We start from the raw sequence: 11763 nt of genomic DNA on the forward strand, positions 1-11763 counted from the left end.
TATCTGTCCTGGATTCCTTGTTTCCAGCTCTGATCTGTACCCATGAACATGCTCTTGTCTAGCCGGATTTGTAAGGTAGAATTGGGGTCGTAATAAGGAGGGGGTGGAGGAAGCATTAAAGAACTAGAGGAAAGTTGTATGTTTCATCGGTGCTCTACTGCACCCTGACTGGCTCATCTCTTCCTTGTGTTAGGGAATGTCCAATTGTCTACAGATGGGTTTGGGTCTGCACTCCACACTCCCCTCATTCACATTGATATGATTTTTTATTCTGGGTCTTTGATGCCTGATACCTGATCTATGTATTATGTCTTGTGAGTCTTCCTAGTGAGTAATAAAACTTAAGGGTGGTCTTGGAACCCCACCCACAACAATAATATTTATAAGACCTTTAGTTATAATAGCCTAAAACAGCTGAATGGATAAATAAATTTTGATACATTCATACAGTGGAGTGCTTTACAGCAATGAAAATGAATAAATTGAATATATTACAGTATAGATGAATGTCATAGACATAATGCTGTATGAAAGAAAACATATTTTTAAAAGTACATTTTCTATTAATCTGTTAATGTAAAGCTAAACAATGGGAAGCTCTTACTGTTTATTGTAATCTGACAGTAAGTTAATTTTGAGAGATTGGGAAGATTATTAACTAGGAAGGAGAACATGAGATGTAACTATAGTGCTAGTAATGTTCCATATCTTGATTTTGTTTGTGTGTTCATCAGGTAAACATTCACCCACTGTTATATTACAAAAAAATTATTAAAAGAGAGAAAGGGATAAGTCAGTAGTTCTGTTAGTACTGATATAAAAAGATATCCAAGATGTACTGTTGGTAGAAAACAACTTTTAGAGAAATGTGTATAATGCCATGTAATAAAAAGAAAACAAACAAGCAAAAACAACGCTGTTCCTCTGCTGAGTGGATTTTACTACCAGGGTTAAAAGTTCCACAAAATACCCTGTCAGACAAAAGAAATTTCAAAATATTTTCATCGAATTGAATAGAATTTGCTGTGCAATTGGAGAAGCTCTCTGAAACAATTCACTCTGCCACTTTTCAGCAAAATGGTAGCTGATCTGAGGTGAACTTTCAGTGCTGTTGATGCGTAATTTACTTTAATGAGTTTCATATTCATTATAGCTTTGGGACTTTAGTGAAATGTGGTACAAATATACCGGCTATTTAATTTTATCCTTCAGAGAACTATTAATTGTATGTGCATGATTTAATATCCAGACGATGTGGCCTTTTTAAAGATTACAATAGGTATCTGAAGTAATACTTTTGCAGCCCAGAATAGGTTTTAAATTATATATTCAGGTTGAACGAACTTCAGAAAAATACTCTGAGCACAGCTTCCTCCACAGATTTCAATGATAAGATCATTTCTTTGCCCATCCTTCGCTCTTTTTTCTTTCCCAAATCGCCTCTTTGAGATACAGTTCCAGGTACAATGTATCCTCCTCGTATTTTGTCCACTGCTCTTTTGGCAAGATCTGTTGCCTGATGGACAGGTCCAAGGGTGTCTTAATGCGAAACAGCTGGTGACGCTAAAGGTTTTCAGGAAGTAGTTTTATGACTCTTTTGATATTTTCATTCTCGTGTATTGTGTCATCTCACATTAACCCGAGGTCACTGAACCCCACAGCACTGTAGTACCATATGTGTAATGGCATCTCGTCACCGGCCTGGGGCCGCAGTGGTAGACCTGCTCACCCTTTTGACCCAAGAGCAAGCCTGATGTGGCTTCTTTATAGGAGTATAAAGTTATTTACTTACTGAGTTATAGAAGTCTCAGTGCTTACTGTTGCCATGCACAGCACATGATCACGGATTGTGAGACATAGAACATAGTTCATTCAGTCAATGAGTGTGAACTAAAACAAAAAGACGTTTGACAATTTGATTTGTACACTATCATTGCCTTGATTGTTTCTCAATTCTGTCTTAGGGTGCAACAGTAAAATGAAGCTCAGCGGACGACCCTACAGACATATGGGAGTCCTTGGAACTTCAAAACTATATGACATTCGAAAAACTATCTTTACTTTCACTCCACAGGTGGGTGTACTGAACTGCAAAGTTCACTGAGATGAATGGAAAGGAAATAGAAATAGTGCAGAAATAAAGCATGTACTGGAATTGGGACAAGTATTAAGGAGGTCTTGTACAAAGTGTTAAGTTACTCAGTATGTATTTGTTGAGTGGAACTGAATTGAATTTGCAGGGTAGAGCTATGACAAGTCCTGGATATTGCAAAAACATTATTTAGGGACTTTTACAAATGTTGGAATGTTTGTAAAATTATTCTTTACTTTTAAAATGTAAAAATAAGATAACTTGTTTTGTGTAAATAGAAAATATTTTCCCCCAACTATGGAGTTTTATGTTTTTTGAGTTAGATGGTTCTTTTTACATACATGGAAATCCTTGATTATCATCTTAAAACCCAAAATGTCAATATGCTTTAGGCATCGTTACCCTAGTGTGTACTAGCCAAAGCCTGGTTGTAATTAAGTGCCAACAAGTGGGTTCAGACTTACAGCAATCTCTGTACAACAGAACGAAACTCAGCCTGGTAATGGGCACAATCCTTATAGTTCCCTCTGTGTTTGAGCCTATTGTTGCAACCACTCAATGTCAGTGTCTCATTGAGGGACATCCTCTTCTTTGCTGACTCTACCAAGGATAATGCCCTTCTCCATTGGCTGTTCCCTCCTGACAAAGGTATGTGGGACTAAGTCCCATCATCCTTGCTTCTAAGAAACATTTTGGCTGTACTTCTTTCAAGACATACTTGTTCGTTTTCTGACAGTCCAGGGTGGATTTCCATATTCTTTGTCAACACACTAATTCAAAGGCATCAATTCTTCTCCAATCTTCCTCATTCATCGTCCAGCTTTTGCATGCATATGAGGCAATTGAAAATATGTTGGCTTCGGTCAGGCATGCCTTAGTCATCAGTGTGACAGCTTTGCTATATAACATTATTAAAAAGTTGTTTTCATTGGATTTATTAAATGCAATACATGGGGGATTCAAAAAATGACAAATTTCCACCAACTTTTGAAGTTCCTTCACAGGTCCATTGATCTCTTGACTGCTATTTCCATGGATTTGATTGTGGATCCAAGGAAAATGAAATTCACGACTTTAGCCTTTTCTCCGTTTATTGTGATGTTGCTTCTTGTCAATCCATGTTTTTGAGGGCCTTCCTCTTTATCGCTGCCCCTCTCCTTTACCAAACATGATGTCCCAGGGACTGGTCTCTCTTGAACATAAGATGAAATCTCAGCATCCTTCCTTCTTTTAACACAGATCGGTTTGTCCTTTGAGCAGTACCTGGTACTTTCAATGTTCTTCTCCAGCACAATGGAAATGCATCAGTTCTCCTTCAGTCTTCTTTCTCTATTGTCCAGCTTTCACCTGCATATGAGGCACTTGAAGACACCAGGGCTTGAATAAGGTGCACCGTAGTCCTCAAGGTAACAGCTTTGCCTTTCGGTGCTCTTAGGAGCTCTTAGGCAACAGATTTGCCTAATGCAACTTGTCTTTTGACCTTTTGACTGCTGCTTCCATGAGCATGGGTTGATTATGGATCCAAGTAAGATGCAATCCTTGATAACTTCAACCTTTTCTCCATTTATCATGTTCCCTATTGGTCTAATTGTGAGGAGTTTCTCCTTCTTGACATGTAGTTTTAATCCATACTGGAGGCTGCTATCCTTGGACTTCATCATCAAATGCTTCAAGTCTTCCTCACTTTCAGCAAGAAAGTTTGTGTTATCTGTATAATGTAGATTGTTGATTAGCCTTCATCCATTACTGATGCCACATTCTTCTTCAGATAAGTCACCTTCTCGGATGATTTGCTCAGCACAGAGACTGAGTAAGTATGGTGAGAGCATACGACCCTGACCCACACCTGACCTGATTTTAAACATGCAGTAGGCCCTTGTTCCCACAACTGCCTCTTGACCCAGGTACACGTTTCTCATGAGCACAATGCAGTGTTCTGGAAGTCCGATTCTTCTCAAGGCTATTCATAGTTGGTGATGCTCCACACAGTCGAATGTCTTTGCACAGTCAATGAAACACAAGGAAACATCTTTCTGGTATCCTCTGCTTTGAGTCAAAATCCATCTGACAGCAGCAATGATATCTCTTGTTCCACATCCTCTTCTGCATTGGGCCCCAACCTCTGGCAGTTCCCCCTTAATGTGCTGCTACAACCATTGTTGGGTGATGTAAAGCAACGTTTTACTGGAATGTGATATCAGTGATATTGTTCTATGGTTTGATCATTAGGTTGGGTCCCCTTTCTTTGGAATGAGTACAAATATGGATCTCTTCCATTCGGTTGGCCAAGTAGCTGTCTTTCAAATTTCCTGGCAAAGACGAGTAAACGATTCATCAACTTTGTGAAACATTTCAATTCCTGGAGCCTTATTTTTGGCAAATGTTTTCAGTGCAGCTTGAACTTCTTCCTTCAGCACCATTGGTTCTTGCTCATATGCTTCTTCCTGAAATGGTGGAACGTTGACTAGTTGTTTGTGGTACAGTGACTCTGTGCATTCTTCCATCTTCTTTGGATGCTTCCTACATCATTCGATAGTTTGCCCATAGAATCTTTCAAAATTGCAACTTGAGGTTTGAATTTTTCTTGAGTTTTTTCAGTTTCAGATATGCTGAGGATGGTATTTTTCAGTTTTCAAATTCTAGGTCTTTGTACATTTCATTATAATGTTAGAATTTGCCTTCTTGAGATGCCCTTTGAAATGTTCTACTCAGCTCTTTGACTTCATCATTTCTTCCATGTGCTTTATTTACTTTACAATTCAGAGCAAGTTTCAAAGTCTCTTATGTCATCCACTTTGATCTTTTCTTTGTTTCCTGTCTTTTTTGTTTTGTTTCCTGACTTTTTAATGACCTTTTACTTTCTTCATGTATGATGTTCTTGATGTCCTCCCACCGCTCATCAGGCCTTCTGTCATTAGTTTCCTTTATTTCTTTTGCTAGATATTTGAAATGCACCCTTATTCTGGTTCTACATGGAAAGGCATGGGAATGACAGCTAACAAACAAATCGTCACACTGATTATTGTGATGTGACTACAGCAGTCTTGTATTTGAATTTCAAGAAAGAAAATGCATTTCTTTTTTTAAAAATCATTTTATTGGGGGCTTGTACACCTCTTATCACAATCCATACATATATCCATTGTGTCAAGCACATTTGTACATTTCTTGCCCTCATCATTCTCAAAACATTTGCTTTCCACTTGAGCCCTTGGTATCAGCTGAAAAATGCATTTTAAAACAGCAAGATATGCAGGTCCAAAAAAAAAAAAAGGTTTTAACTGCCACACTCACTCTAAAACCCATTCATCAACTTCAGCATCCCAAAGATGAGCATGTTCGACTGAGTTATATAATAAGAGTGGCAAACACGCTGCACCACTGACATCACAGGAGAGTTGCCTATCAAATGAGACTTCTGGGCTCCAGCTTCCTTCCCTCACAAGACATCATCCTCATCTGGGAGAGCAGTGTTTTGCACAACCTCTGAATCATGCTCATATTGTGCAACAACCTCGTGAGGCAAGAGCAGGCCTGACAACAAAATGCAAGTCAGGATCTGCGAATAGTTTTCTAGCAAACCAAAAGAAGGATTGTTCAAAGTTGTAGTTACTTTTGACAAAAGTGTCATAGTACTGAAGGTTCTTCTTTCAGTGGAAGACCATGGACTTTGCCTAAACCTTCCTTTGTTGCCACACAGCACAATGGGTATATTTGCACATTTTCGAACCAGATCCCTATGCCAGTTAGGCACATTCTTGTAGCACTTGGGTTTACGTCGAACATTATAATGTCACACTGGGCTTGGATATAATAGCCATCTCTCAGTCCTCCAATTTTTTTTCTTGACCAGCCGTATCCCACACGTTGAATTTAATCGGTCCTCTGTTAGAATGGAACACAAGGGGATGGACCTCATTGCCTAAGGTGGTTAAATACTTCTTAAGTTCACCAGTCACAGGACGTTTCACAAACGTCATTTTTCCAGTGCCACTATCACCGAGCAGTATGAAGTTGAAATGGATTTGGGGTTCTCCTTGGGCTGCCATCCTGATGGATCTTCCAGAAGTGTCACCAGGCCATCTGCCTGAGAGCTTCTGGCATTAGTTTTCATTATAGCAAGTCTATTCTTGAGATGTTCTTGAAATTCAGATGGGATAGAATCAAGGTCATATTTTGGCTCTCATGGATTTGTTTTCATTTTCTTCAGCTTTATCACATGGGGAAATCATCAAATAACTGCCACAATACATCAATGCTTAACTACCAAACCACTGAGAATCATGTCTTATCCAAATTGACGCATATTTTGGGTTGGATACAAATCAACAGGACCAATACTTTACTTTGTCTTCTTGAGCTACTCTTTGAAATCTTCTATACATCTCTTTTATTTCATCATTTCTTCCCTTCAATTTAGCTCATCTACACCCAAGAGCAAGTTTCAGAGACTCTCCAGTGATGCATTTTGTTTTCTGTCTTTTAACTACCTTTTTTTCTTCACTCATGGTGTCCTTGGTGTCATTAATCCATCTAGTATTCTGCCCACACACACTTCATTCGCAATTTAAAACACTTAACAAACAAAAGAAAGAAAGAAAGAAAAATATACAGGGATAGAACCCTCTTCCAAATCCTATAGATCCTCAACCTAAAAAAAATTAAATTAATTATTTCTGTTCTTACAATGGTCTCTAAATTCAGATTGTATGCTCAAGGTTTTATTTTGGCTTTTGTGGATACAGGAAAATATTATACTATATTATATGTATATGTGGGGATGGAGAAATTCTTTTCTTGAGACTTGTCATCTCATATGTGAAATAATACCACTGAGGTATACTCAAAGGAACATATATTGCCATTCCTGACTCTGCTATGTGAGTTTGCTGGTCCATGTAATTTCTCTCGCCCCTAGTTTTCATCTGCTATATGAAGAAATACCCTCACTGGGTTGTTATAAACATAAATGAAATTGTGTACTTGAAAATGTTTTGTAAGTTGTAGCTCATTGTAAAAATGTGAGAACTTGTATTACAGTCATTCCTCATTCTCTGCAGGGGATTGATTCCAGAACTCTGATTGATACCAAAATCCATGATGCCAAAGTCCTTTGTATAAAATGACATAGTGTTTGCATGTCACCTACACGTATCCTCCAATACACTTTAAATCATCACTAGATTACTTATACTATCTAATATGTGTTAGTCTGGGTGTACTAGAGAAACAAATTCATTGACATGCATATATGTGCAAGAGAGAATTTTATATCAAGAAGTAATTATGCCTCAATAAAACATCCCAGCCTAATCCAGATCAAATCAATAAGTTCGATATTAGCCCATAGGTCCTATATTAGCCCATGAATTCCTCTTCAGACTCACACAGCACATGCAATGATGCCAAATGCAGGGAGATCACAGGCCGGTGGATGAAAAGTCCTGTGGATCTAATGGCAGTGGACTCATCTCTAGGGTTCTGGCTGCCATCAGTGTGGCTCCATGTGGATTGTCAAGAGGAATGCATAGCAGCGAGAGAGTGTATCCTGCCTCCAGGGAGGAAAAGAGGAAGTCCCAGGATCCTCATGAAAAGGCCATGCCCACAAGGAGGGATCACCAGGCTGTGACCTGATTGACAGACTAGACTCCACCCCTTCATTCTTTTATCAAGTTGACATTAAAATGTGTAACCACCACAGAAGGGGTTCAAAGAGTTCCATGAAAAATCTAATTTAAAAATCATGGATATTTTTTCTGAGAACTTTTTGAAGCCCCCTCATACAATAAAATGCTATATAAATATCACTTTATGCTCCCTCTTTGTTTTGGTGCTTTGACTACTCAATTGCTTCCCCCAAATATTTTAAACCCATGGTTGGTTAAGTCCATACATATGGGACCCATGAATATACAAAACTAATTATACATGTACCTATTAACTACTAGATACAATGGGAAATATTAGATTTTAAATTGGGGTGCATTGTCTCTGTGATATCATGCATGACCCTGAGAATATGTGACAATTTAAAATATAATTTTATAGTTATGAGAATGCGTTAATCAGAGTTGCTATATTTCTTTTTTACAGTTCATAGATCAGCAACAGTTCTACTTGGCTCTGGACAACAAGATGATAGTAGAAATGCTTAGAACAGACCTCTCCTACATTTGTAGCCGTTGGAGGATGACGGGGCAGCCTACCATCACCTTTCCCGTCTCACACACCATGCTTGGTAAGTGCTGTGTGAGGCAAAAAAGCAAATGCATTTTTTAAGTAAAACGTGTTTAGTGCTTCAAATACTTATGGTCAATAGAGAGCTACTTCTTATCATATATTCTTTCAATATTTTTTATTAGCTCATATTTTGTGCCAGCCACTTTTCTAATTACTAGAAATAGGAGGATCAATAAATAAGGTGAGATTTCTGCTCTTGTAAAGTTTATATTTTAGAAGAAAAAGGCAAACAAAAATATGTATCAAATAAATGAATATACAAGGATATTTCAGAGTTCTGTGATTCAAAAATTGTAGCTCCATAACTTTGTTGGGAACTACTTTAGTATTTATTTTCAAGGTCGGTTTGTAAAACTTTAGTAATGTAATTCCTTGATAAGACAATAATGCAACATTCTTCATCTGTCTTATTTACTATACTGGAACATCAAGGTTTTATAAGGTCACAATCTTTATCTAAGGCCTACTCATCTGAATCAGTAAAATTTGGCAGTGGAAAGGGTTTTTTTTTTGTTTATCTTTCCCTTTTTGGAAGGACTTCTTGATGTCTTATACATAAAGATTTTTCCAGAAGTTTACAATCATCAAAAGTTTTTAACAAGGAAGTGATGAAAGCGATGTTTAGGGGCTATTGTTGTGATGATAATATGCACTATAGGAAAGAGAGACTTATGCTAAGGACACTAATATTGGTATAAGGATATGAGATGATACAATGGATTGGTGGTTGCAAAAATAAAATTAAACAAAAGGATATGAGAATCATTTTAAATAACATCTAAGTCAGATATTGACTAACTTCGTTATAAGGAATGAATGGGGATAAGTTCAAGACTTAGAGACTAGGTGCTGCCATTAGTAAATGCAGAAAAATTCTATGAGAAGGTGCCATTTTTAAAGGGATGTGTTGAATTTGTGGTGACAAGGAGATTAAATTTTAAATATCTAATAGTTGGTAAAGTAGAGGGACAGAGAAAAAGAGGAAGATCCTAGACAAGATAGATTGACTCTGTAGCTGCAGCAATTAGCTGAAACACAAGAATCATTGTGAGCATGGTACGGGATCAGATGGTGCTCCGGTCTGTCACACATAGGATCATTATGAATTGAAATCTACTCAACAACACTTAACAGCAACAATAATAGTAACTCTGAGATGTACAACCACCGCTTAGAAAGTAGACTAAAGCAAAAGGTCTACATTTAAATCATGCAGTTTGATACTTGAGATGTGAACACGGGACAAAACAATAGCCACCATGACAGTAATAACTACAGCATTTACTGAGTACTTTTTCAAAACCAGTACTTTCAGCGTATTATTTTAAGACATCTATAAGAAGCCCATTCAGCTAGTTACTATTAATAGACACATTTTATAAGGAGGAAGCTGATTTGTTCAGAGTCCCAAAGCTAGTGAGTGACAGAGCTAGGCCTCAAATCAGTCAGTTTCCAAAGTCAACATTATCAACAAACGGGGTTTGCCAGCCAAAATTTTGTGCTAGTGAAATGAGGAAAAACATCAGTTATTGCAATAAAATATGAATTCTTTAAATTCTTATATTAAAGATAGAGGTTTCTAGAATATGTAAAAGTACAAGATCCAGTGAAGTGTTATTCACAAACATATTCTTAAAATTGTTTAAAGAGATGGAAAAGAAATTATTATGCAAACATATGTAAATGCTCACAAAAAAGAAAGTGGTAGCAATATTAATATCAAAAATAGTTGAGCTCAGGGAGAAAAGGAGTGAGATGAAAAGCATATTTTATATTGATAAAAGTATAGTGTACCTAGATAATCTAACATTTGTGAACTTTTATCTCCTGAATAATGTCTGTGAAATGTACAAAATAAAAAATTTAGGAAAACCCCAAGTACAGAAGCAATATGATAAAATTAAGGTATATTCATAGCAGGCAACTGGGCAACTATAACATGCCTGTATCGGAATGTCACAGACCCATTTTACCAAAAAAAATGTGTTTATGGGTGTACATCTAACACTGCACCCCAAATATGTTGTTGTACTTAAGGTTTTGTGTCAACTTGACTAGACCAGGATGCTCAGTGACTTGGTAGTCAACACCTAGCAATCCCCCGTGACTTGACCTAATACAATGTAAGCACAGCTTCATAATGGGATATGATTAGGGTGGAATGCAACATCCTTACTCAAGCCACACCTCTGATGCAATTAATTGTCTTGAGGCTGTAGCCTGCTTCCAGTACGAACGAATGATTGTTTTTTGCTGTGCCTATCATCTGCATCTGACTCAACCACCTCCAAGGCTTTGAATTTGCACCAATGGCCAGCCATATTGCCTGCTTATCCTGGGAATCATCAGTGGCCTATCATCTGGCCTGGAAAAATTGGTTCTATTCACTTCTGCAGCTACAACTCTGACCTGCTAAACTTGAATTAATTCACTTCTGCATCTACAGATCTGACATGCTGACCTTGGATTAATTACAGTACCATAGTGGCTACATGTTGAATTGATAACCCGAAGGACAGCAATTGGAAACCACCAGCTGCTCCTTGGGAAACTTTCTATTTCCATAAAGAGTTGCAGTCTCAGAAACCCACAGGGGCAGTTCTACCCAATCCTATAGGGTCACTATGAGTTGGAATCAACTTACGGGCAATAAGTTTTTGGTTTCTTTGGGATATTTTGGTAGACGCCAGCCTATTGCCTTCCTGTAGATTTTGTGTTCATCATCTATGAGAAGAGACAATTAACAGATGCCAACACCAAGATGACAAAGATAATGGAATTATCTGACTTTAAGGAATCCATCATAAAAAATACTTCAACAAGAAATTACAATCATACTTGAACCATATAAATATTATAGAAAGTTTCAGCAAACAAATAAAAGATATAAATAAGAAACGGAAATTTTAGAACTAAAAAATACAATAACTGACATGAAAAGCTCACTAGTTAGGTTCAACTGCAGAATGAAGATGACAGAGTAAACTTAAAAATATAAAATAGAAATTACCCAATCTGAACAATAGAGAGTAAAAATTGATTTAAAAAATAAGAATAAATCTTAAGATACTTGTGAAACTAATAAATAACCAAACATTAATGTTATAGAAGACTAGGAGAGGAGAAAGAGTAAATGGCTAGAAAAATATCCCAAGAAATAATGGTTGAAAAGTTGTCAAACCACACAAACCTGCAGATTCAAGAAGTTGAGCAATGGAACAGCCAATACACAGAGAGGACCATAGGGCCAGCCTCATCATGAAACACAACATCCCTCAATGACCCATAGCGCTACAGGGGACAACACTAGGGACACAGTGTAGGAATTGTGCCTGATCTGACTCCACCACACTGTGGCAAAACATTAAGGGCAAACAATAGAGCAGCAAGGGGATCGAAGCAATGAAGTCTCCAAGGAATACCAAAAATAG

At 37.4% G+C, this 11763-nt stretch overlaps 1 protein-coding gene and 1 pseudogene across 1 annotated transcript in view; one reads left to right on the forward strand and one right to left on the reverse strand.

Annotated features, from left to right (window-relative positions):
- The window catches only part of PHKA1 (phosphorylase kinase regulatory subunit alpha 1), a 245264-nt gene that overhangs the window by 120308 nt on the left and 113193 nt on the right, over positions 1–11763 (forward strand). The window contains exons 15-16 of the mRNA XM_045290221.1: positions 1965–2074; positions 8186–8330. Of these exons, the coding sequence (XP_045146156.1) occupies positions 1965–2074; positions 8186–8330 (255 nt within the window). The remainder of the gene's footprint in view (positions 1–1964; positions 2075–8185; positions 8331–11763) is intronic.
- Positions 1396–1635, reverse strand: LOC101640641 (annotated as a pseudogene).

Source organism: Echinops telfairi, unplaced genomic scaffold, assembly GCF_000313985.2.
Source record: "Echinops telfairi isolate 266 unplaced genomic scaffold, ASM31398v2 ScPeMD7_34;HRSCAF=130, whole genome shotgun sequence".
NCBI lineage: Eukaryota > Metazoa > Chordata > Mammalia > Afrosoricida > Tenrecidae > Echinops > Echinops telfairi.